We start from the raw sequence: 27,458 nt of genomic DNA, 5'->3' as shown, positions 1-27,458 counted from the left end.
GTAGACGGGCCGCATACTCCAGCCTGTCACCCTCAGGGGACTTCAGTACAATTCCAATCCCTCCTACATACAGTGTGGACGATCCGTCTACATTAATCACCCACATTTCATTTCCTTCGCCCTTGTTCAGGTCGTCCTGGCTGGGGGTGAATTCCGCGATGAAATCTACCAACGCCTGCGCCTTTATCGTACTCCTTGGGATGTATCTGACGTCAAATTCGCTGAGCTCAACGGCCCACTGTACTAGCCGTCCAGCAGCTTCCGACTTGCTCATCGCCTTTTTTATGGGATGGTCCGTTAGGACGTTGATGACGTGTGCCTGAAAATAATGTCTCAGCTTCCTGGAAGCCGTGATTAATGCAAAGGCTAGTTTCTCTATTATCGGGTATCGTCCTTCTGCCCCTTTCATCGCGTGGCTTGTGTAATAGACCGGTTTCTGGATTCTCCCCTCTTCTCTGATTAATGCTGAGCTTACTGCGTGTGGGGACACTACCAAGTACAAGTACAACTCTTCCCCAGGTACAGACGGACTCAACAGTGGCGCCGTCATGAGATACGTCTTCAGGTCTTGGAAGGCCTGTTGGCACTCGTCCGTCCATTCAAAAGCCTTCCTAAGGACTTTAAAGAATGGTAAGCATTTGTCAGTGGCTTTCGATACAAACCTGTTGAGGGCGGCGACTCGTCCAGTAAGAGACTGGACCTCCTTGATATTTTTCGGTGGCTCCATGTTCAGTATTGCCTGGATTTTATCCGAATTCGCCTCAATTCCCCTGTGCGACACCATAAACCCCAAGAATTTCCCGGATGAAACCCCGAAAGCACACTTGCTCGGATTTAATTTTATGTTGTACCGTCGCAACGTATCAAAAGTCTCTTGAAGGTCGTCCAGATGTTTATCCTCATCCTGGCTCTTCACCAGCATGTCGTCCACATAAACCTCTACATTTCGCCCGATTTGGGGACGGAACATACGGTTAACCAGCCTTTGGTAGGTCGCCCCTGCATTCTTCAAACCAAAGGGCATTACCTTGTAGCAATACAAACCTTGGCTCGTGATGAATGAGGTCTTCTCCTGATCCGCTTCATCCATCTGTATCTGGTTATAACCCGAGAAAGCGTCCATGAAGCTAAGTATCCTGTGACCCGCCATCGAGTCCACTAACTGGTCAATGCGTGGCAATGGGTAGCTATCCTTGGGGCAAGCTTTGTTTAGATCAGTGAAGTCCACGCACATTCGCCACTTGCCATTAGCTTTCTTGACCATGACCACGTTCGCCAACCAATCTGGGTAATAAACTTCTCGGATGAACTTCGCGGCGACCAACTTCTGCACCTCTTCCTTAATGGCATTGTCTCGCTCGGTAGCGAAAACTCTTCTCTTCTGACGCATTGGTTTCGAATAGGGACACACGCTCAGGCTATGGGTAATAACGCTCGGATCAATGCCAGGCATGTCCTCATGACTCCATGCAAAGACATCGAGGTTTTTCTTCAGAAACCGAATCAAAGCGTGCTTTGCCCCTTCTTCCATGCTCTCCCCAACTCTAGTAGACTTCTCGGGCTAGTTCTCGTCCAAAGGGACGTCTTCTAATGCTTCAGTGGGTTCAGCCACGACCCTCCTTCTGTCTATACTCATCGCCTGCATGTGCTCGTCTACGGCCAGCATAGCCAAGTAGCACTCTCTGGCGGCTAGCTGATCTCCTTGTACCTGGCCTACTCCGTGCTCGGTTGGAAATTTAATGGACAGGTGGTAGGTAGAGGTTACCGCTTTCCAGCTATTCAAAGTTGGCCTTCCAATAATTGCATTATATGACGATGCACAATCGACGACGAGGAAATTTACCTGCTTGGTTATCTACTGCGGATATGTTCCAACGACCACCGGTAACGTGATGGTGCCCACAGGTTGTACATTCATTCCTCCGAATCCTACCAACGGTGAGTTCACTGGTCGAAACTGATCTCGTCCTAGCCATTTAGCCTTTTGTCTGGGAAATGCCAATCGTTGAAAACAGAACAAATAACCGAATGAACAGAACACTGTTCTTATTCAAGTTCCCACAGACGGCGCCAACTGATGATGCTAAGAAGATCAGTAGGCTGGATGCTTCGGACTTGATAGGACCACTTGCTCTCTCTGTGGCCTGAAGAAAAAAGAGAAGCCAATCAAAGGCGACCGGGGCTGCCGGCCAAAAACCCTCCGATGGTAAAGTTAGTTTTTCTCACTATGTTTTTGGAGTTCCAACTTTTTTGAAGTAAAATTCACATACTTTGCCTTGTCTGAATCAGTCTTTATATAGTGCCTTCATGAACGGTTATCGAAATTGGGACCTCTCTTGGATTCAAGGAGGATTAAACGTAACTGCCATAACCGTTTAGGAGTTACACTTCTACTTCACAACGGATACATGACGGTTATGCGTGGGATAAGGGATTGTCACATTATATCCAGAGATTCTTCTAAGTATGATCTCCTCGTACTGTAATTCCTTCGTCGAGTGTGCCTGATAATTCCAAGTGTAGCATACTCGTCCACGAGGCTTTATGTGGACGAGTCCTCTCGGGGCAGACCGCGCGCATCCCCTGGACGAAGGATGTAGCTTCGCTATCATCCTCTGGACGGCCTTGTCCGTTACCCTCGTCCTGAGGATAACTCCTGGACGGCTGCCGAGGTGATGACCGTCCAGGGACGGTTTGAGCGTTTTCATCCCACATCAAATTTTATGATATGTAATACATACATATATTGAGTTATTTGGTGCAAATATGGTATGTACTATGTAAATTTTTTACTATATTAAAACATAAAATTGTGATACATATATAATCAAAATAATTAAAATAGATATTAATTTTTATTTTAAATTGCTTAAAACTTTTGGTAATAGAATTTTTGTTGAAATAAAATTTTAAATTTCTTAAAACTTTTTTTGTTGATATAGTTACAATATGCTACTACTCAAAGTTTTTCTCCTATAAACCCTTAAATTATATAGTTCTTGACATAAACATAAAAACACCACAAAGTAAATTATTGATAATAGAGTTTAATTTTAGGTAGATTTACTTAATAATTAATGAGGGTGTAGAGACTTGTTAAAGATATGTTATATAACCACTTGGTGTAATCAAGATTTTTAAGGGCCCAATTCTCATTATATAGTAATATGATATAACATGGCGACAAGAATAATTTAGCATGGCACTATATAAGCACAACAAGTAGCAATTTTTTATTTTCATTTATGCTCCATTTGTATCGATGGAAAACCTTATGCAAAGATAGTTTTTTGTGTTTTCTAGTATTTGGTATCATAAAAAAAATAAGTAAAATGAAAACTATCTTTGGTCAACATAAAAAGTATGACTTATTTTTAGAGATTGTTTTCCATTAATTTTTTTTTTTTTTTTTTGTAAAACAAGTCTATCTCACAACAAGCTAAATAAAAGAAGTTAGGAGGACGTTATTTTTCAATTCATTTAAAGTTGCTATTAAATATTAGAAAATGAAATAATTTTATAGAAAATGCTTCTTAAAAAATGATTCATTTTTTAGAAAACATCATTGCTGAAACAAACAGAGCGTATCTGAAAACAAAGACAATATATTTATGCAATGCATAATAAAACAGAATCAAATAATATATACACATATATATATATATATTTGGGTAATATATTATTATTGCAAGGGGGTGATCGGCAGCTGGGAGTGGTACCGCACTCACTTAAACTCAGAAGTGAAAAAGGAAAAAGAATAAGAATCTTTTTTTAAGAGAAGAAAAAGATTCTAAAGCGAGAATATGCTTGTACGTGGCTAAGCATATGCTTAATTAATCCATCTAATCCTGGACGAGAACAATCACAACAACAGAAAATAAATAAATAAAATACAGCGTGACATTTACGTGGAGTAGGTTTAAAGAAAATGTGTCGAGTGGATAAATAGTCAATTACCAAAACACACACTAATTCCCCCACCTATGCAAACATACAGCTTACCAAAATGAATAACTTTATCTACAATCAAACTGGGAAAATTAATCTGTCTAGGCTATAATTAATTAATACATACCAGTAATAATGATATTATTTTTTTGAAGTAGCTATAAGTTTGAAATATTTTTCAATGTGTTTGAACAAAATGAACTGTTTTTATTTATTTATTTATTTTATTAATATAAGCAACTCTACATTACCTGAGGGCTAGAATGATAGCCCATTTTTATTTGAAATTGCAATTTAAAGGTGAAACCTAAATATATTTAGCTCCTTGTCTCCTGTTTACAATTATAATGATTCAAGACCTGTCTATAAACATGATTAAATTTACAATTTGTTTTTGATAGTTCTATAGTTATAATAATGGAGAAAGTGGATATGAACTTTGGTTCTCCTTATGAAAGGAGAGTAAATAATGTCACTCAACTGCAAGACACTTGGCATTAGTTTTATAATTCTTTGAGAGTTTACAATCATAGAAATTATTATTAGTTCTTATATTCTAATTGTGGATTAAGATTATAGTCTACAATACTCTTGACTCTTCTATCACACACAACTGTTTGTCAAGCTTTAACCTTCACAAGAGACATTGACATATATACAAGACATCATTGTGGTACTGGTTGCCTACCCAAGTGTCTCTGTCTCACTGTAGTTCCAGCTTAAAGCATTTAGTTTGAAACTAGCAGCATCAAACACAGTACACGTTTCTCGCGATGAGACTTTTTGTTATTATTTATTTTTATAGGTTTACTGTGATAATTATTTATATATATATATATATTTTTTCTTTTAACTCAACTCAAAGTCCACATGATTCTCAAAAAAAAAAAAAAAAACTCAAAATCCACATTAACCATTGATTGCTAAAAAAGTAACACTCTTCTTTCATGGTTCCACCCAAGTTGTAAAAGTATATAGACAGAATATTCCACACTAAAAGAATGACTCACCCCCTCCCACCTCCCTCCGCCGACCTCCCCCCTCCACCTTACCCCCTCCCTCCACCACAAGCACTACTGGCCAATTCAGTTTGGTCAGTGCATCCCTCGTTATACCCAAACCCAGCCCTCTTTTCCCTCAAATCCCAAGCTTACACAGTTACTGCCTAAACCCAATACCAAGCCTTTTTACCCCAAACTAGGGATACCAGTAGGAAAGCATTCCTTTTCTTTTTGTATTGATTCAAAGTCATTCCTCTTGGCTTTCGATGGGGTTCGTATGGATGCTTATTCCATCAATGAAAAAAATGGTAAGCATCATGGTTCTTTACGGGTTGGTAGATTGGGATTGGACTGGTCCATTACTTGTTTGGTAGAGTTGCACCGGTGGGATTTTAGCAAGAAACACTTTTTCAAACGGTTCCATAAGTGGTATAAAATTTTGGAACTCTCTAGTAGGTCGAACAAGAGTGGTCTCTTTTTGGAGATTTCTGAATATCATAATGGGGCAAGACGTGGTTGTTTGTGTGTCCCGAAAGGGAGGAATAAGGGAGGTTGGGCTTTCTTTGAATTGAAGCTACGTGAATTCTTTTTGGGAAAACTAGCATCTAGGCCGGGGAAGGAGGTGGCTGCTGGCGGTGGTGGGCTTGAAAAGTCCACCGGTAATTCAAAGAATCAAGATTGGAAATATCTTAATGGAAGCGTGAAATCAGGAAGGGAGTTAAGTTTGGAGAATCAGTTTCCAAATATTTCTAGGAATTTAAATCAGAAGGAGAGTTTGGGGGATTTCAAGTTTCAAATAAACTTTCTATTAATAGCCGCCCCTTGCGTGGCCCTTCTGCCAGATGGACCCAAGCCCACTTTTCCTTGAAAGTTACTGTTGATTTAGATGGGAATACTCACCATAAGGTTCGTTGGAGTCATTTTGTTAAACCAAAAGAAGCTAAGTTGGGCCCTATTTTGTTAGAGCCCAGGTTGACTTTTAATCAAGCTCAGGGGCCTAAACCCACTAAGGCCCACAATGAGTTCATTAAAAATATGTTACGGCTGAATAACAGAAGGTCATAGGAGGTGGGAGAAGCTTCGGGGTCACATGCTTCAGCCGAGAAGACTCCGACGTTGTCTCCGAGCATCGGCGAGTTGGATAGGGACCTCCTAAGGACCGATGAGAGGGCAGATGAGATCGTAACTCACGCATCTTCGACGGAAACCCAGATTGGTGATGGATCGAACCCCCATGTCTCAACCGAGAAGCCACTGCTGGTGTTTCCCGGTACCGGCGAGATAGGTGGTGTCCTTACAAGGTCCGATGGGTGTGGTTGTAAGGTTGGGGCTGTCGGTGGTCACCTAGTGGACCCTAAATCAAGCGGGGCTAAGGTAAGTTGTATGGGTTTTACTGAGATGATTGCCGATGGTCCAGTGGAGGACTTCCCAAATTTCGGGGCTGTCCATAACTCCGATGGGCAACCTGTCAATGCCGAACCATCTGCTTCCCTGCCTCTATTGATTTTTGGAATTTCCAATATGCTTCGTCACCAACATATGCTGGGTAAAAATTGTTTTTTCCCCCTTTTTGAGCTGGGTTCTGATTCTAAGGATGATGAAATCTTGCTACTGGACTGGGTCAACCCCACGGGGTCAGGTAATGATGAGGATGGTGGGAATGCTTTGGAGTGTGTGCCTTTGGCTAAATGGGATCCTCAAGAGGGTATGTATTTAGTTTCAGAGGAGGCTGAACTAGATGATTTTCTTGTGGGGGAGGATCTGCAACCTTCAGTATGGGTGAAGAGGAACATCAAATGCTTTAGTAAATTTATGGGTTCCCTATTAACTCATGTGAGCAGCAATGCATTGCCTTATTCCAAAATCTTGAGAAAGTTTGGGAAAAACAAGCCACAGTTGGCAGTGTGCATCGCAATGCATCTTCATCAAAAAAAGGAATTAAGGAATTAAGGAATTTAGTCTCTTCCATTAACTATGAGGGGCAATCTAGTCGACAAACCAAAGAGATTGTGAATTTCTGTGGGGTGGGCTTAGTTAGTTGTCCATGAATTTGAAACTCTTATCTTGGAATGTGAGAGGATTAAACAATCCTCAAAAGAGGGATACGGTGAAGAATTTAATCAAGGAGTGGAAGTGTGATGTAGTGTGTTTCCAAGAAACCAAGTTGGATTCTGTCAATTTTGTTGTTGTGAAAAGTCTTTGGAGTAGCCCTTTTGTTGACTGGGAGGCTTTGGATGCTATTCATACAACAGAGGGGGTTATTCTAACTTGGGATACAAGGGTGTATAAAAAAATTGATTGTATGATTGGAGGCTTTTCTGTTTCTGTTTTGTTGAAGGGTGTGGCAGACGATTTTGCTTGGATATGTATAGGGGTGTATGGCCCGAATGCTGATGGTCTTAGGGAGGCTCTGTGGACTGAACTTGATAGTGTGAGAGGGACGTGGAGTGCTGCTTGGTGTCTTTTTGGTGATTTTAATATTATCAGATATCCAGCAAAGCGCCTCAGTTGTTCTTCTTTCAGTCTAGCCATGTTCAAATTCTCGAACTTTATTGAGAGAAATTTATTGGTTGATATACCTTTGGTGGGGGGTGAGTATACATGGTTCCGTGACTCAGAGAACCCTTCTATGTCCAGAATTGATAGAGTGCTAGTATCCACTAATTGGGAGGATCATTTTTTGGATGTGATTCAAAGGCCTCTTCCTAGAGTGATTTCGAACCACTATCCTCTTCTTGTGGAGGCAGGTGGAATGATGAGGGGAAAAACTTCTTTCAAATTTGAGAACATGTGGCTTAAGGTGGAGGGTTTTGTGGATCTTGTGAGAGGTTGGTGGAACGAATACCATTTTGTAGGGTTTCCTAGTTATGTTCTTGCTTGTAAATTAAAGGCTCTTAAGGGAGACTTGAAGCATTGGAATAAACATGTTTTTGGGGATGTGGCTTTTAAGAAAAAATACTTGCTATCTGAACTTATGGAACTAGATTCGAGAGAAGGGATGCAAACTTTGTCACCGGCAGATAGTGCAAGAAGGGCTGAGATAAAGGCTGATATTGAGTATTTAGCTTCTTTGGAGGAGATTTCTTGAAGGCAGTAATCGAAGGCTTTGTACTTAAAAGAAGGGGATAATAATACTAGATTTTTTCATAGGCTTGCTAATTCTCATAGACGTACAAAACCTATGAGAGGTGTGGAGGTAGAGGGCATTTTGTATGAGGAAGAGTCAGCTATTCATGATCAAGTGGTGGGTTTTTATAAGTCCTTGTATCAAGAGACTGAATCATGGAGGCCCAATATTGATGGGTTAGAGTTTGCAAATCTGGATGAAACTGATCGGATTGCTTTAGAAATGGAGTTTGAGAAGGAAGAGATCATTGCAACCTTACGGGAAGCTAAGGGTGATAAGGCCCCTGGTCTTTATGGCTTCACTATGGCTTTCTTTCAAAAATGCTGGTGTGTTCTTGAGGAGGAGATCTTGGATTTTTTTGCAGGCTTCCATAAAGAATGTATCTTTGAAAAATCTCTCAATGCCACCTTTTTGTGTTTGATTCACAAGAAGCTTAGTGCAGTCAATATTAGAGATTTTCGCCAAATTAGCCTGGTGGGTAGTTTGTACAAGCTACTTTCAAAGGTTCTGGCACATAGACTTCGTTGTGTTTTGGATAAACTTATTTCCAACTCTCAAAATTCTTTTGTTGGGGGCAGATAGATACTGGACTCTGTTCTCATTGCAAATGAATGCTTGGATAGTAGATTGAAGAGTGGTATTCCAGGTGTGATTGTTAAATTGGATATTGAGAAGGCTTATGATCATGTAAGTTGGAGTGCCTTATTTTATCTTATGGAGAGAATGGGTTTTGGGGACAAGTAGGGGAGATGGATGAAGATGTGTATTTCTACTGCTCGTTTTTCAGTGCTTATTAATGGGTCTCCAGTTGGTTTCTTTGGCAGCTCTCATGGTCTTCGCCAAGAGGATCCCTTATCTCCACTCCTATTCTTATTGGTAATGGAGGTTTTGAGTAGGTTGTTGAAAAGGACAGAAGATGGAGGCTTTCTCAGTGGATTTCAAGCACATCCCAGTCTTTTGTTTGCATATCTCTCATCTTTTGTTTGCTGATGATACTATTCTCTTTGGTGATGCTTCCAAGGAACAAGTATTACATATTCGTATGATTCTAATTTTCTTTGAAGCTATCACAGGACTAAAAGTAAATGTTGGTAAGAGTGAGATTGTGCTGATTGGTGAGGTTGGGAACTTTGATGCCTTAGCTCGTATTTATGTTGTAAGGTAGGCTGTTTACCCATGTCTTATTTGGGGATGCCCTTGGGGGCACATTATAAGGATTCCTTAATCTGGAACCCTATCATTGAAAGGATGGAAAAAAAGCTTGCAGGTTGGAAGTAGCTATATTTGTCAAAATGAGGTAGGCTTTATTTTATTGAAGAGTACTTTATCAAGTCTCCCTACTTATACTTTATCTTTGTTCACTATTCCACAACATGTGGCGAATAGATTAGAGAAAATTCAAAGAAATTTCCTTTGGGGGAGATCTAATGATGTCTTTAAATTCTCACTTGTTGCTTGAAAGAAAGTTGTGTGGCTAGTGGAGTCTCGTGGCTTAGGGATTGAGAAAATTGGGCTGTTTAACCAAGCTTTGCTTGGAAAGTGGCTTTGGCGGTTTGGGAAGGAGGTCACACGTTTATGGAGGTAGGTTATAATTTCCAAATATGGGGAGGCTAGTGGGGGATGGTGTACGAGAGTTGTTAAAGGGACACATGGTTGTGGTATGTGGAAGAACATTAGGAAGGGGGTTGAGAGTTTCTTTGGTCATGTGTTATATGCGGCGGGTGAGGGTTTTCGTATCAGATTCTGGCATGACCCTTGGAGTAGCCCCACTGCCTTGAAAGATTAATATCCGACACTGTTTGATATTGTTGTGAACAAGGAAGCTATGATTTCTGAAATGGTTGATTATGCTCCAAATGGGGGTAGTAGAAGCTGGAACTTTCATTTTCGTCGTGCATTTCAAGACTGGGAGATAGGGTTCTTTTATGATTTCTTTGCGTATATCTCCTCCAAGTTACCTAGGGGTGATGATACCATGATATGACAATTGAATTGTAGTGGTGTTTTTGATGTGCGCTCTTTCATACTTCATTGCTAGCATCCCCGTCGGTGTCTTTTCCTTGGAAGAGCATTTGGTGTATTAAGGTACCTAAAAGGGTGGCTTTCTTCTTATGGACAATTGCTAGGGGTGGGCTTCTTACTATAGACAACCTTGTTAAGAAGAAGTTACCTCTTGTGAATTGGTGCTGCCTTTGTCGTTGTGAAGAGGAAATTGTGGATCATTTATTGATCCATTGTAAGTATGCTTATACCTTATGGAGTGAAGTCCTTCATTTGTTTGGGGTTCAGTGGGTGATGCCGAAGAATGTTGTTTCTCTTCTTACTGCATGGTGGAATTGGTTAGGGAGTCACACTTCAAAAGTGTGGAATATGGTTCCAGCATGTCTTATGTGGCTAATTTGGAAGGAACGCAATGCCCGTACTTTTGAGGAAATTGAGAGACTTGTAGACTGTGTGAAGTCTTTGCTACTTAGGACATTGTTTGAGTGGTCCCGGATTTGGGGGTTTACGCATTGTCATTCTTTGATTGATTTTCTTAATTTTGTTAGTCTCTCTTTTTGATTGGTTTGTATTCTTTTCAGTGCAGTGAGTTTACAATCGTAAATTCAATATGCTTTCATTATCAATAAAGCTGTTATTACCTATAAAAAAAAAAGTATATAAACAGAGTTTTTGAAAAGAAAACAAATGAATACAACAAACCAAATCAATATATACCTAAACATAAACACAATCACATTGTTGGTAATAATTCATCTTCTACATTTGAAATTAAAATTGTCAATGTAGAAGAGAAATGTACATTTTCAAACCAAATCAACTTATAAAATAAAATATAATAAAGGGTAAATTATTATTTTTGTTCCTAAATTTTACCAAAAATTTGTTTTTCATTCTTGAACTATTAAAAATTTCATTTTTGTCCTTAAACATTGAAAGTTTTTTAATTTATGCTCTTAAATTTACCAAAAGTTTATTTTTGGTCTATAAACTAGTGAAAAAAGTTATTTTTCATCCATATTTTGTCTCTAAACTATTAAAAAATCTCTTTACAAAATTTAAGGATGAAAAGTTGTGTGCATATATTTAAATTGGAGTGTGCTAATATTTAGGAAAAAGATAAGTCAAATGTGTATGAATATATATATATATATATATATATATATATATATATATATATAGTAGATGACTCTATGGTTAGGAAAAAAAGTGTCAAACTTTTAAAATTTATTATAATAGTTTAGAAAAATTTGAAAATATATTTTTGAGTAGTTAACCAAAACTTTTGGCGGTAAAACTTGCAGCCATTTCATTTTGGAAATTAGAGAAAAAGTAAAAGAGAACATAAATTTCAAAATTAAAAAGGGAAGAGATAAAAGAGGATAAAATTTAGGATTTTGAAACAATAGTAGTTTTGAAAGTTGTAGATATATTTTTAGCAAATTATTCTTGAGTTTTATACCTGTTTAAACGTTATAACAAACTAACAGTAAAGTCCTATTCCATATTTAGCCTTAAAGTGCTACAATAGGTTGCCTTTTTAGAAGCTTGGCTGGAGGATCTTTGCTTTTCTCTTATCATTGTATTCTCACAATTTTACGGTTAAAATTTTTATTTTGTGCAGACATATTTCTACCACAGTAAAATTAGTAAATTACCAAGAAAAGAAGAAGAAAAAACAGAGAGAATCTAGAGAAAATGAGAGGTGGACCCAGTTAACAAACAGCCATGTCAGCCACATTAGCATTATTTTCTGGTTCTACTTCGACCATTCAGTGACCAAAATGTTTTATTTTTTTATTTAAATATTCTCAGATCCACATGATTAGAAAACGGGCAAAACTTAAATATACTTGACACCTGTCTCATTAAATAATTCAAGTAACAGACGTTAACACCCGTCTATTTTTTTTTCTTTTCTTAGTTCATCGTCCTTTTCAGAACCCTATAGAATTCTAAAAGAGGGCAAAACACATAGTTATATACTACATAGCATGAGTCTTTTCTTTTTGTTGCTAAATACATATATGAGTTCAAATGTAAATAAAGGATTTAATGGAGAAAATCGCCCCTTTATCCTAAATTTAAGAGTTTTGAGTGTGAGAAGTTTCTTATTGTCAAATCAGCCCCTTTGGAGTGTTTGGTTTGTGTTTTCAAACAATCATTTTCAGTTTTTAAACAACATAACACGTATTTTTATCCACTTTTTTAATTACACGTATTTTTATAAATATTTTTAAATAATAATTTTCAATTTTTAAACATATACACTAAACGGGCTCTTTTGTTTTCGAGCACGGATTCTTTTGTTAGAGTTTGGAAGTGAGAATCCTAATAGCCAACCTGGGTTCTTTTCAGATGGTGCGTATGAGAGATACGAAGCTATAAAACAGAAAAGAGACGGTGGTAACGACTAGACAGGTGTCAAAAAAATTAAAAGGTGAGGTACCTAAGGTACGTATTTAAGTTCTGCCCTTAAAAGAAAAAAAAGCTGTGTCTTTCTCATTATTTTACGTAGCTTTAAGTTCATTGCAATTTTCTCTTCTCTCTCTGAGAATTCCAAATTCTCTCAGTCTCAGCAATGGCTTCAACAGCCACAGAAAGCCTTTCAAAACTCGACCTCAATGCTGATTTCGCCTCCTCTGCTCCTAATCTGCAGCACAACCTTCACCTTCTCTCCCCTCAACAGGTCCCCTTTTCACTCCTCTCTCTCTCTCTCTCTCTCTCTCTCTATATATATATATATATTTGTGGGTGTTTTTGTATAAAAACATGTAACTTTTGCAAAAAAGTTTCCACCTTTATATGTATAATGGAGTACAATTTTGGTGGGAGTGTTTTATTTGATTTGTTTATCGAATTTTTGGGATGGTGGTGGTGTGGCAGATTGAGCTGGCGAAGATGTTGCTAGAGACAGGGCAGACCCATTTGTTTGAGCATTGGGCTGAGCCTGGTGTTGAAGATGATGAAAAAAAAGCCTTCTTTGATCAGGTATCTTTTCTCTTTTTTTGGGCTTATTATGGTTTGGGAATTTAGAATTATCTGAAGATTTAGATTTTCACATGGATTTTTTGTTTTTGTTTTTGTTTTTTGGTTGGTGGATCTATATATAGAAATCTGTGAATTGTTTTAGGATTGAGAATGAATTTGTAGAGTGAGATTGGAGGAGTTCCTGGCTCATAATATGGGGTTTTGGTTTCTTTTATATTGTAATGGATTTGAAGCGAATTTTAAATGTATACACGGCAAGAGCTCAACTAGCACCTTCTGGTGTTTCCAATGGAGACGTTTGGGGTTCAAATCCCTTCTCTCCATGATTATAATAATCGAATTATCGAAAGAAAAAATGTATATTCAAGTTCATGTAAACCGATGTTAAATGAGGGGCAGAACCATAGAGAAGGTTGGGGGGGCCATAGCCCTCACTAAATTCTCAAATAATAGATTTTTACACCTAAATTCACCTGACATTTTTGAAAGATATATGATGCCCCCCCCCCCCCCCCCCCCCAAAAAAATAAACTCCATATTTCTTGTATGGCACTTTTAGATCGGTTCAATTTTTATATTATTTTTGCCTCCTCCCCAATTCTTAAAATTCTAGTTCCGCATAAGAGAAAGACCATATGGGATTTGATTTGCAAACTAATCTGGCTTTGAAGAAACAGAATTGGGTCGAGTTGCACAATAAAATGATTAAAAAAAAAAAAGCAAATGTTGTTCTCGGATGTGACTGGGGTTTAGAACTTAGAAGAATTAGTGTGCAGTGAAAATCTATGCAGATGGTATGTTAAATAATGTGGTTGGCAGATCTCTCTTAATGACATTGAGCGCATACTTTTTTTTTGGGCGCAAATTCCTATATTTTTATTAGGCCTAAGGTACTCCATTTAAGAAAAAAAATTATGATTTATTGATTATTGGACATAAGTTACATTAGTTGAAATGGCATAAGTGAGTTGGTTTGAATTAAACTTGAGAAGCCACTAATTAGGGAGACAAATTTTTGTTAATGATTTACAGATTGAGATTAAACGTGCCAGCATGTTCTTATTGCTCATTAAAATGTCCCACAGATAATTCAAAAAAAAAAAACTTTTGTTAATATATATAATTTTGGGTGCATGTATATATTCCTCAATGAAATGCAAAATGAATTTTGATTTAGTAACACCAATGCCTTGTGGATGAGTTAAGTGAGTGAGGACCTTTTTCCTCCTTAAAAAAAGCTTGTGTTTTCATCCTGCTCCTTTTTCCATTTAAGTTCTGTTTTTGGTTTCTGTCCTGGCCCGTAACAATGGTCATTGTTTGAGTGGTCTCAGGCATGGGGATTTACTAATAGTAACTCCATGGCTGAGTTTTTGGTTTTATTAAAAAAACAAAAACCTCCATGATTGAGCTTTTAAAATCATTGTCTTTTTGTGCATAACATGTGTAATTCTTCGCCTACGCTGTGTTTACTATTTTCTATTTTACTTCAATGTACATGAAGTAGTCTTTTTCAATAAAATGATTATATACTTATAAAAAATAAATAAACTGGATCTTAACAATGGCTTTTCATGTGCTTGATTAATTCTAAATTAGCTATTTGTCTTTCCATTTCTTCTTCTAATTGCAATTTTATTTCAGGTGGCTCGGCTTGATTCAAGCTATCCTGGGGGTTTGGCATCTTATATTAAAACTGCCAGAGAACTCTTGGCAGATTCAAAAGCAGGAAAGAACCCTTTTGATGGCTTCACACCTTCCGTAAGTGAATACAGATCTCATGCTTATAAAATCATGAATGAGACCTTCAATCTAAACTGGCACAAAAACCTAGCATAAATGCAGCATACTATTTGCACAGAGACATGCAAGTTTGACTTTATAATAAATGGAAAATTCTATAATATCAAATTCCATTTTAGTGCTCTCATCTAATTGGAATATTAATTGTTTGGTATGCATAAATCTGTACACCCTGCCACCTGAGCATTTTCTGTTGTCACTCAGAAGCATCCAGTGTGCTTCTTAAAGACCTCAAGTCTGAAGGCAGGGAGTCCAAAACACAAGTGCTACAGGTGTGCGTGGGGATTTAGGAAGTTCATGTTCCTTCTATGTGACATGTGTGGTATACTATGTCATCTAGTAGTTTTAGAACATAACGACTTGGTTCCATGGAGTACTTGTCTAAGGGTATGTTTGGACCAGATATATTCCAGCCACCTTCTCTCTCCTCTCCCTGCTCCATCTCCCTCCATCCAAACATAGGGTAATGTCAGTTTTGTTACTGTTTAGAATTATGGCGATATTGATTCTAAAAAAAAGAATTATGTTTATGTTACTTTTCCATTAGGGCAGATGGTGTGTTCTGGAGGAGACCTATTAATTTCTTTTGATTCGTCAAAACCAAAGTGATACATAAGCTTTATAATTATTATTATTATTTCTGACTTAGTTTAGTCAGCTAAACAATGAAATTGTGTAAATACTTGGAGCATCTAAAGTAATCCCATTTGTATGTATGAGTTCTTTTTGTTTGGGCAATACATACATCCTCAATCTTGACCCCTTGTACTTCATCTGTACAAATACGGTTCAGATATTCAGTAAGAAGTACTGAGCCCACAATTCCCTATTGTTTAACAGATTAATAAAACTTGTTTGATATATGAGTAAATAATTTTGCAGGTTCCAAAAGGTGAAGTTCTGACTCATGGTGATGACAACTTTATCAATTTTGAGGGCATGGGCGTCAAGGAAGCCCGAAAAGCCGCATTTGTTCTTGTTGCAGGAGGGCTTGGGGAACGTCTGGGATACAATGGAATAAAGGTAACTGCAATATAATTGTTATGGTACTTCTTTTAGATCTTTTTTTTTTTCCTTGTGTTTCTCTTGTATACCTCCTGTTGACTTGGATTCGCGTCATTTTGTTTTAATAAAATTTTTTGTTATTCATGCAAAAATTAGTTCTTTTGACTTCTAAATTTTTTTATTACTTATAAAATAAAATGGAATAAAGGTAACAACTCCTGGGTTATAATTAGTTCTTTGGTGGATTGTAATGTTTTTAATTTCATCAATCTGGACAACCAACATAATTATATACCATTGGGGTCAGCTACATCTATTTTGTTCTTATTGGCTTAACACTTAACCATCAATTTCGTCTTCTTCTAGCCCTGAATTGTCCTTTTATAGCCCTTTTTTTTTTCCTTTTCTTTTGGTGTCTTTGAAGTTTAAATTGAATTGAATCTCCTAGTAGATTGTCCCTTGGTATAAATTCTCTAGGTCATATTTTGTTGCTTGATTTTCTCCCATTTTGCCCCCAATTTTAAGCAATTTAAAACTTCTTACCATTGCATTTCTTGTTGTATCCTCATTGGTATGCACATGTTTCTTGACCCAATATCCCCTGGAAGTAATTTATGTCTGGCATATGGTCATTTTAATTATTTATGTTCAAATTTCATTGCTCATATGGGTCTGTTTTTGTGTAATTGATCCCATTATTAGATTAGTAGATGCATGTGAACTTACATGAAAGCTAGGTCTTATAGTTAACACGACAGGGCACTTGTACTAGCAGGCTGTTCACTTATTTACCCATATTTTGATTAAAAATGGTTCCAATATCTTCAGCTGATTGTCTTTACCACTTGCAGGTGGCTCTTCCAGCAGAGACCACTACAGGAACGCTTTTCTTACAGAATTACATTGAGTCTATTCTGGCTCTTCAAGATGCTAGCTGCAGACTCGCACAAGGTTTGTTACCATCCAACGGTTATGTCATGTCATATATAGAGACTGGGGTTAGAATTCTATCTTGATGTTTTTTATTTTTTCAGTTTTTCCTAAATTGCCATGCACCATTTATTATCAATCATTAGTGCAAAACCTTCACAGCAAAAAGATAAACAGAAAATTTAGATACTATGTGAATGCTGGAAAGAGGACCGATTATCTCTGATGTCATATTTTGGAGTCCTCTAAAACCATATCAGATAAAACTGTAAGATGCCAATAGGAACAGAACAGGATGTAGTACCATCTCCTTAGGCAGCTTCTGTCATTCTAAATAGTTTCCTCTCTCTCCCAGAGTTGTCTTCTTTTTTAGAGATACTTCAAAGACTCTGTGTTGCACCATGTGAGACCAAATAACTTGAAACTTTGAAAAAAAAGTTCAAATGGAAGATACAAATGAACAGTCAATTAGTACTTGAAAATTTGAGGCCAATGAGTATTAGCTCTAGCTCAACTGGCTACTCCTTCCCAATGAATGTGCTCTCCACATAATCAAGCACTCATAGAGATGATGCATCAGTAAGACAGGACATTTCAAGAATTGCTAATTATTTTTTAACTAAATCCATTTTTAAAAATAATTAAGTAGAAAATATTGAAGAAAAATGAAAAAAAAAAAATCCTCACTGCTTCAGTTGTCCTGCCAAAAACTCATTTAAGTCACTTGAACCTATCAAACATCTTATACCCAAAGAAAACCAACTAAAGGCCTGTGTGATGCTCTTCCATATACCACAACCCTGGGTTATATCTGTGTTCTGGCCTGCTTAAAGGACCCATATTTTTCCACAACTATTATGCGTTAAGTTTCCCCCTCCATAAATTCCTTGACATCTCTCTAATTAGCAGTTCATCAAGACAAAGGTCATAATTATCCTACCGTTTACCTTGTTGAGACTTTCCTCTTATGTGCAAAGGTAGCAACTGCAACCTCATAATTAGATACTCCACTCAACTCACGTAAGCTTAATCCCAAAATGTTGGGTTGGGTTTGCACGAATCCTTTATCAACTAACTAGGGTGGGTTGTCTGAATCCTTTATCAAAAAATTGCAGTCAGCTGTATATATGTTTTTCCGCCTCTCTACCCTATTTGAAGCCATCATCTTGTCATCTTTTTATTTATTTACCTCATTCTTTATGACTTCTATCCTGGTCTTAGTTGTCTTTCTCATCCCTTTCATGGAACTTAAATCAGATCACTTTTTTTCATTAGTGCAACTATTGATCTCCTTAGCACTTGGCATACCACCTTGGGCGACTCACCCTCACCTTTTCCTTAATAGGTGCCATCTCCACCTCTGAACAGATATCTTTATTCTGTATTTTATCTTTCTTGATATTTCTATTCATCGATCTAAATGTCTTAAGTAATTGGGCATCACTTGGTTAATGAAGACTAGTACATGAGGATGATTATTGCATTAACCTACTTCCTATCTTTTTCTTTTGTGTTTGAAGTAATGTTGCTTTTTGTTTGTAGATGATTGCCAGACAAAGATTCCTTTTGTTATAATGACCTCCGATGACACACATGCACGTACCATAGAGCTGTTAGAATCAAATTCTTATTTCGGAATGGAACCTACGCAAGTGAAACTTTTAAAGCAGGTATGTGATGGGCCATTGAAGTGTTATGGAGAAAGCTTATTGTAGATGTAAAATGGCCTCATTGAAATGCTAAGTTTCTATTTATTACAGGAAAAAGTTGCATGCTTGGATGATAATGATGCCAGACTTGCAGTTGACCTACGTAACAAATATAGAATTCAGGTAGCCATCAAATTTAGTGTGCTTCATAATTTAGTCATTGACATCAGATTAGAATTTTTTTAATAAATTTTAAGGTCTCTGTAATTACTCTAACCTTGGAACCTCATGGTATATGTGTTTACTTAACCTTTTTCTATTTGTGATAGACAAAACCTCATGGCCATGGTGATGTGCACGCACTTCTCTTTTCTAGTGGCATTCTGAAAGTTTGGTAATTCTCAAAAGCACGTCTAGTTTCTGGAATTTGTTATTGTCCATATGAGTTCATCCTTATGCTCACTGTGTAACTGTTGCCAAGAGCTTTGTAACTCACCTAGCACCTCTTGATGTTTCCAATGGAGATGTGCAGGGTTCAAGTCCCCTCACCCTCAACGGCTGATTTATAAAAAAAAAATAATAATAATAAGTAAATAAAAAAGAAAAAAAAGCTCACTGTATAATTGTCACTGCTCATTTTGGTCTACTTGTTTGACTACAACTATGGGCTCTTAATTAATTGATCTCGTGTGAGTGTGCTCTCACATGCATCTAATACTGGTTGGAACACTTAAAAATATTTGAACTTCTAGCAGATTGAAAGCCACTACGTAACAGTAAGCTATAGCTAATAGCTACATCTTTGTTTGGTAAACAATAATAATGATTTATGCCTCACAGTTATCTCCTGTTAACATTATTTTTGTGCGCCTATCTGAAGTGTAAATTTATAGGTTTACAATCCTTTTATCAATTGGAAGTTTAATAGCCTAAGGTTACCTTCAGAATTTTAGTACTGTATATAGTGAAAGTGTCCTGTAATGTGTTTTGATTTCAAATTTGGCATTGTAATATGCACTTTCATGATTGTAATAGTGGTTCATGATTATTTCAGGCATGATGCTGGATTGAGATGGGTTCTGTTCTTCCAAGATACAAATGGACTTCTCTTCAAGGTTGGTTGTTTCAATATTTCGTTCTTTAATCCAAATATGTCTTATTATTTATAGCTTGATTATAAGACCAAAGCACTGATCATTGTTTACTTGTTTGTGTAGGCAATTCCAGCTGCTCTGGGTGTAAGTGCTACCAGACAATACCATGTTAACTCTCTTGCTGTTCCACGCAAAGCAAAAGAAGCTATTGGAGGAATTACCAAACTTACTCATGCTGATGGTATATTGCTATTTTATTGAACGCATGTTTCCCTTGTTTTTGGTTCATTACTGTCAACTTGCATCATTACTGTCTTTGCCTGGATGTTATTTGCATGGATCTTAGACTGTAGTAACAAAGCTATAGTTACTGACCCATCATTCAATAACATGAATGAAGACTCAAAAGTCATGTCTTATATATATGTTTGCATTATCAATAAGACAATTGCTGTGTCCTGAAACTTAATGAAAAGGAGGCCCAGGGAGTGAGAGGAGGATAGATAGTAGAGAATATGTCACTGAAGAGATGTTGAAAATCCTCGAAACTTGTAATTCATTTGTTCAATGCCTTCTTCCTTGTGTTGCAGGGGAAGATAAAAATTGCCATATCAGTCTAGATTCTTACCAGTTCTACAACTTTGTTACTGTGCTTAATTCTTTGTATAAAACATTGTATATACTTGTGAAACTTACATTTATTGTGGCATCCGTGTAGACAATACTGTTCCTATTCCAGTCTTTAATCATTCACCTATAAAATTGTTCCAGGGAGGACGATGGTGATCAATGTGGAATACAATCAACTCGACCCTCTGCTTAGAGCAACTGGAAATCCCGATGGAGATGCTAATTGTGAGACTGGCTATTCTCCTTTCCCAGGAAATATAAATCAAGTAATCTTCTTCAACAAATTCATAATCTTTCCCCATTAAAAGGGTTGTTTGTCCCTTATAATCTTCTTAATTTTTTTTTTTTTATTGGATTTGGCATTTTCAACTTTAATATGAGTTCTGCTGAGTATACTGGAAAATTCACTGATATTTTCAGCTGCTAATGAAAATTTCATGATAAGTTTTCAGAATTTCCCCCACCGCATTAGCAGGCAACTGAATGGGGGTGGATATATCCAGTAAAAACTTCTGTATATAACTAATACAGTGTATCATATTAATAAATTTGGTTACCTGAGCATAAAAATTGAGAACTAGTGTGTAATTTCATAAATTTGGTTACCAAAGCGTAAAAGCTGAGAACTAGAGTGGAACTGTGGAAATTGGTAGAGAGTAGTGTCTCATGTATTCCCTTCTTCCCATCTCTCTCTCTCTCTCTCTCTCTCTCTCATGGATGTTTAAAGACATTTATAATTTCATTACCACGCATGTTGGGATCTATGTAGCCATGGAATAATGTCATCACAACACAATGATAACAAAAAATTTATAAAAAAAGGAGGTTAAATATAATTTTAATTGGATTTTTTGATAAATTTACCAATCCTAACAACATCAATTCTTTCTTTTTAAATGAAAATTGATAAATTACTATTGTACTAAAAGCTTAAGCCATTAGAAAATGATAAATTTAATCATTTAAGCATTGTTCTAACACCTTCCCTTGCTCATGGGCTTAGACTCTCTTTTGTAAGTGAGACCTAACACGTGAGATTTTTAACTTTTTAATGGAATGTAGATTGGAGACATTATTTGAACTCAAGACTACATCCTCTATTAGCAAATCACGTATCTAATCATTTAACATTATTCTAATAAATATTACCAAAGGTATCATTGAATTAGCATAAGATTACAATATCATATATCTTGTTTTCAGTATTTGATTCAGATTTGGATATACTGCACATCTATTTAAAGGAACTGTTGTATGCTTAGGCTTGACTTGTTTGTCTCTTTTTTTTCCCAGTTGATTTTGGAACTTGGTCCTTACATTGACGAACTCACAAAAACTGGAGGTGCTATAAAGGAGTTTGTTAATCCAAAGTAAGTCTTCTGTATTTGCTACCTTAGAACTTCTAATTTATCTATGTGGTTTTTCTACTAAGTTTAAGTGCTTTCAGTTATAAATATCTAAAAATATTATAAATGCATTTTTATCTTTTGACTTGGTTTTTAGCAAGCACGATGGGCATTGAGAGAACATGAATTACCAAAATGGTCTTGTTTGGTGTCAACAGACTCCTAAAATCTTTGTGTGCGTGTGTGTGTAATGTTGCAAATACATACTAGTTCTACTTTTTGTTTATCATTAAATCCTATATTCTATGGCATCTTACTGCAGATACAAAGATGCTAGCAAAACTTCATTTAAATCCTCGACAAGACTAGAATGTATGATGCAAGACTATCCAAAAACTTTGCCTCCATCAGCAAGAGTTGGATTTACGGTAATTTATTCTTTCTTGAGTGAATAAGTGGATTTTCAGCAAGTTGAAACCATTTAAATTTGATTGCCTAGATGTTTAGATGGATTTGGTGTTTTGCCCTCTTATAAAAGCACTTCACATTGTTTTGTGATGGTGTATGCTATAAAGGCATTGCCACTATTGTGACACTCACTGTTTACTCAATAGTTATTCTGCAATGATTAGGTGATGGATGCATGGCTTGCTTATGCACCTGTGAAGAACAACCCTGAGGATGCTGCTAAGGTAAGAATATTGTGTAAATAATTTGTTTGTTAGAATGCTATTCTGGAGGGTTTTCTAAAAAAAATGAAACTTCTTTTTTGACTAAGACAAGTTATATTCTAATCTGATGGTTTATTAAATAATTTTTTTATTTTATAAAAGTGTGATACAGTGCATTTCCTTAATTGATGGCATTGGGATTTTATGATGTTGGAACTAATTAAAATTCATGCCATAGTATAAGATAGACTACCCCCTTTTTTCTATGACTACATTTTACATACATTTATATGGTCAATATATGCCCCTCCATACAAGAGATCCTCAATTATCAAGTGGTAAACACAATGTGATGGTTTTGTTAAAGAAGATATTCAGAAGTTTTGCCTCATTTTATGCAAATTTGTGGTCAGTAACGCACTTCCATTGTTGAAACAATTGTTTGAACCATCCTGGAAATTATATCATCCATATTAGATATTTGTACCCATACATAGATTGCTTGATACAGTGTTATGATTAATTCACTTAATATTCTTAAATTAACCAGTGTGTGATCTACAATTGTGCTATCAAGTGCCTCCAAAGATGTTAAATGTTTTTTAAGTCCTTGTTTAGCTACACTTATTTTTTATTTTTGTCTAGATATAACTTCTTAAAGCCTCACTTTTTTCCAGGTACAACTATACTTTTACAGAACTTATTTTCAGGCCTATTAGTCTGTTTGGTAGTGTTTCAAAATATTTGCTAGGTTTTGGAAAATAGGTTGACATAGATGTTAGAAAAGGTAATTTCCAGCTCTCAAAATGCTTTTTTGGGGTTCGAGGGAAACCTAGTTCAGCACCTCTTGTGGTGCTTGGGCACTGGGTTCAAACTCTACTGCCCAGCACTTTTTTGGGGTGGCATTGGAGATGAAAACAAATTTCATTTGATAGATTATGATAGTGTGTGGGGATTAGAAAACTTTTGTTATTTATCAAGCCTTGGTTGGAAATTGGCTGTGGCCTTATGTGAGGAAAGGGGCAGATTGTAGAGGAAGGTGATTGACAACAAATATGGTATTGTTTAGGATGAATGGTGTAATGATGTTGTGCAAGGCTCCTATTGAAAAACATAAGAAATGGACAAAACAAAATTGGTCATTCTCAACTAGGGGTGATGGTGCCAGAATCATTTTTGGAAGGATCACTGGATTGGTAACAATAAGTTCAAGGACAAGTACCCTGAGTTGTACAGACCTGCTAGAGGCAGAGATGCTCTTGTAATAGAAAATATGGAAAGGGCTTAATGGAAAACTTCCTTGGAATCTCGATTTATTAGAGTAGCCTAGGATTGGGAGGTAGAATTGTTGGATTACTTTATAATGTGTTGTATGTAGTTAATGTTGACCAAGAGGGAGATGATAGAATGCTGTGGCTTCCGTCAACTAACTATGGATTCCAAGTTAAAACTTTTATAGGGTACTAAGATCTGGAGGTGAGGGGTTGCCTCTTTCCATGGAGGAGAGCATTTGGAAGGTTAGAGCTCCACTTAAAGTTACTTCTTACACTTGGATTGCAGTGTTAGGGAAAATTCTAATGACGGATAATTTGAGAAAAATGGGGGGTAATAATTGTGGATTGGTATTGTATGTGTAAATCCAATGGGGAGTACGCGGATCATCTTCACTGATATTGTTTGTCATCAGAATGGTCATTTGTGGATGGCTGCCCCCACATTGCTTGATATGGTGTTTATGGAGGGAGCGGAACAAGTAGAGTCTCAAAGATACAGAGAAAACTAAGCCTGTTCTCAAATTATTTTTTTTAATAACTTTGTTGGATTGGATGTTTGTTCTTGATTTGATAGATTTATGTAATTGATTAATTGTATGGTCCCCATTTGTATACTCCCTACATACTTGGGCGACTCTTTTTTTTATATCAATAAATTTTTAATTACTTATATATATATATATATATATAAAATAAAATAAATAAATAAAAAATCGTCACTGATATTGTTCTGTCTCTTTGGAGTTGTGGGATCTACTCTTATGATGTCTAATTCAGTTACAGCTATGTTGGCCTCTTGGAAGGTGAATTTGGGCAAAACTCAATAGTGGTGAAATTTGAATGGTAGCTTCATTATGCCTAATCTGGTGTTACTTTTGAGTGAAGGAAGTCACCGGTGCCACCTATCAAGTTTGCTTTTCTCAAGACTTTGGATGAGTAGACATAAAATTCCATTCAATTCTCCACTTTTCATTTCATGGACTTCTCAAATGATTATTGTTCAGAATTTAATTTATTTGTTCTTCAAATTTGTTATTGTTTTCTACTCTTTCTTTGTATACACCCCATGAATTAGAATAGCACTTCTTTTTGTGATTTTTTAATTAAAAATTTATCACTTATATGTAAAATGGTGAAAAAGTACACAAAACCACTGTGATTTCTCCATAAATCATGGAATCTCCCCCTGGAAGTTTTCAGTATAACATGTAACCTCCTGGTAGCTCAAGCCGATCTATTAACAGAAAAGATGACCCTGAAAGATAATGTACTCTTTTCATTTATCTTCTAGGGCTTGTATATATTGTGGTCATAACTCTGAAAACAATTGACAATGAAACTGAATAACCCACTCATGTTACTTGTTATGGATAGATATATCTGTTTTTTTATTACTCATTCATATTTATGCATGCATTTCCCTTTTTTTGGTAACTCCATGCTGCCTCCATCCAGAAACCTTGGTCTGTCAATATTGAAAGTATTTGTTTACCTTTATTTTATTTTTTTGCACAAGACTATTATTTGAATGGTTTAAGTGTTTAGCAATTCCACTTCCTTTATCTTCTTTTCTTAACTAGGTTTAAATTTGAACTTGGGTTTAAGTTCAGTTTGATTTTATTTCTTATTCTTATCATCTACTTAAATTTTTAATTGAAGGTACCAAAAGGAAATCCATATCATAGTGCAACTTCAGGAGAAATGGCCATCTATCGTGCAAACAGCCTTATTCTTAGAAAGGTAAGTAATATCATAATTTATTATCTAGTGTTACTAATCATGGTGCTGACTAAGGGCACTTGCCATTGTACCACCGTGTTAACTTTATGTGTAAACTCTAGTAGATGTGAAATGTGAGTAGTTCAGTTGTTGGTAAACAGGACTGCCTGAAAAATAATGCAACATAATCTACACAAATCTAGAGTGCTTGTAAAGTTTGAACCTCTCTCTCTCTGTGTTTGAATTATGGGGGTTCTTTTTGTCTGTCTACCAGGTTGGTGTCCAAGTTGCCGATCCTGTAGTACAGGTGTTCAATGGGCAAGAGGTAGAAGTGTGGCCTCGTATTACATGGAAGCCAAAATGGGGTCTTACGTTTGCAGAAATCAAAAGAAAAGTTTGTGGAAGTAGCACCATTTCTCAGAGGTCAACCATGGTCATTAAGGGACGTAATGTCTTTCTTGAGGATCTCTCCTTGGATGGAGCTCTGCTCATTGACGCTGTTGATGATGCAGAGGTAAGTTAAGACAATCTGATAGCAAAGATGGATTAGAAAATTGCGAATAGACACAGCTTGCCCATGTGGCGAAATTTGATGTTCTCTTTATTTTTCTTTCCTTGACAGGTTTCTGGTTGCATGCTACTTTTCTTTTACCTTGTGAACATACATTTGTTTTACATGTTCCAAGTTATACCCTTCAAAAAGTCTCTTTATTATCATGAGTGTAGCAAATATAGCCTAATTAGTGTTATTTTCCCAAATTTGTAATCAGTGCTCTTTCTAAACACACGCACACGAGTGTGTGTACACACACACACACACGTGTATATATATATATATATATATATATATATATATATATTAGGCCTAAATGCAAAAACACCCCTTGGGGTTTGATTTAGTAGCAAAAACGTCCTCCGAGATTTCAATTTTTCCTTATGACTCCCTAAGGTTACCATATCTGCCAAATTGATCCCTAGGACCAATTTCCATTAGCTCTAATGGATGGAAAAATTACGTGATCATCATGTGATTAGTGACATGAATCAGTTGGTGGATCCTCTTAATGTAGTCATGTCTTTTTTTCATCCTTAAAAACTAACGGAAGTTAGTCCTAGGGGTCAATTTGTTGGATATGGAAACCTTAGGGAGTTATACTGAAGAATTAAAACTGGGGTGTTTTTGCAACCAACTCAAACCCAAGGGGATTTTTTTTGCATTTTGACCCTGTTTTCCTTAATCAAAAACATCATCTCAGAAACTATCTGTATATATCCTTTTCATTACTGTTTACCACCTCTTCATTTTGTTTATTTTCCACTGTTGGTGTCACTTGTGTTGGTTATTTAAATTTGTTTTATTTTGTTAACTGTGTCAATCTTTTTTTCAGGGGTATTTGAAATGATTACGTCTTAGACCTCTGATTATGCTTTTTTTTTTTGATGATTTAATTGATTTTTACCTTTTTAAACAGGTAAAAGTACGAGGTTCTGTACAGAACAAAGGTTGGACGCTTGAAAATATTGATTATAAAGATGTTTCAGTGCCGGAGGAACTAAGGATCAGGGGTTTCAAAATCAACAAAATAGAGCAGCTTGAAAAGAAACACTGAGTCTGGAAACTTCACCTTGGAACCCTGAAGGTTAACCAGAGAATTTTATCATATCATGTATTCCTGCCTCTAGCCAAAAATAATTTCCTTTATGATAATCTTTCTTTTATGACTTAATTAATAGCTAAAGGTTGATGTGAAAATTCTTTTGGCAAATAATGAGATCTGAGCTCTCTGTCAAAAAATTTTGTAGGATTTTTTTTACGTATCTTTGTATATTTTTTCTCGTTCAAGACAGAGTAATAAAAAATAAAAATAAAATGATTGTCCCTCATATATGAATAAAAAGGTTTGTGCTGAGTTCTGTAAACACATTGGTATTTAATTAATACTGTGAATGCAAGTGCTCAGTCAAGTTTGTAAACGCGTTAGCATTTAATTAATACTGCGATTGCAACTCTCTCTCTCTCTCTCTGCATTTGCAAGGAAAAACTTGTGTTACATTTTTCAAGAAGTAACATAAATTTCCAATGACTATTTTTTTTTTGTTATAACTTATTTCCAACAATGAAAATAAAATTTACTTTATTTAAGTTGTTGCTCTAAATTGTACTTGCACAATTTGTGTGACAAATGGAGCTTACTGATGTTTCGCTGGATGATGCTCTCTTTGAAAATGTACAAGTGTGCTTCTGGTAAAATTAAGTTAAAATATCTTAAGT

At 36.3% G+C, this 27,458-nt stretch overlaps 3 protein-coding genes across 4 annotated transcripts; all 3 read left to right on the top strand.

Annotated features, from left to right (window-relative positions):
* Window positions 1–6,993: 6,993 nt before the first annotated feature.
* Window positions 6,994–8,037, top strand: LOC142620459 (uncharacterized). The gene has a single exon (XM_075793823.1). The coding sequence runs from the start codon at window positions 6,994–6,996 to the stop codon at window positions 8,035–8,037; it is 1,044 nt and encodes a 347-aa protein (XP_075649938.1).
* Window positions 8,038–8,130: 93 nt separating this feature from the next.
* On the top strand, window positions 8,131–8,972 carry LOC142620458 (uncharacterized). The gene is made up of 3 exons (XM_075793822.1): window positions 8,131–8,550; window positions 8,659–8,763; window positions 8,901–8,972. The coding sequence occupies exons 1-3, from the start codon at window positions 8,131–8,133 to the stop codon at window positions 8,970–8,972; spliced, it is 597 nt and encodes a 198-aa protein (XP_075649937.1).
* Window positions 8,973–12,446: 3,474 nt separating this feature from the next.
* LOC142620926 (UDP-sugar pyrophosphorylase) lies at window positions 12,447–27,084 on the top strand. Of its 2 annotated transcripts, XM_075794236.1 has the most exons (18): window positions 12,447–12,531; window positions 12,651–12,766; window positions 12,964–13,068; window positions 14,710–14,826; window positions 15,751–15,891; window positions 16,725–16,824; window positions 18,346–18,473; window positions 18,564–18,635; window positions 18,782–18,846; window positions 19,507–19,567; window positions 19,670–19,787; window positions 20,318–20,442; window positions 21,470–21,546; window positions 21,845–21,950; window positions 22,155–22,214; window positions 25,127–25,207; window positions 25,461–25,700; window positions 26,659–27,084. In XM_075794236.1, the coding sequence occupies exons 2-18, from the start codon at window positions 12,659–12,661 to the stop codon at window positions 26,794–26,796; spliced, it is 1,842 nt and encodes a 613-aa protein (XP_075650351.1). In that variant the 5' UTR covers window positions 12,447–12,531; window positions 12,651–12,658; the 3' UTR covers window positions 26,797–27,084. The 2 variants fall into 2 exon arrangements, with proteins under 2 accessions (XP_075650351.1, XP_075650350.1); XM_075794235.1 differs by lacking the exon at window positions 12,447–12,531 and having other exon boundaries at window positions 12,571–12,766.
* The last annotated feature ends 374 nt before the right edge of the window (window positions 27,085–27,458 follow it).

Source organism: Castanea sativa, chromosome 12 (assembly GCF_040712315.1).
Source record: "Castanea sativa cultivar Marrone di Chiusa Pesio chromosome 12, ASM4071231v1".
Taxonomy (NCBI): Eukaryota; Viridiplantae; Streptophyta; class Magnoliopsida; order Fagales; family Fagaceae; genus Castanea; species Castanea sativa.
Note: the sequence above shows the minus strand (reverse complement) of the source record. Positions and strands in the feature narration are given on the sequence as shown.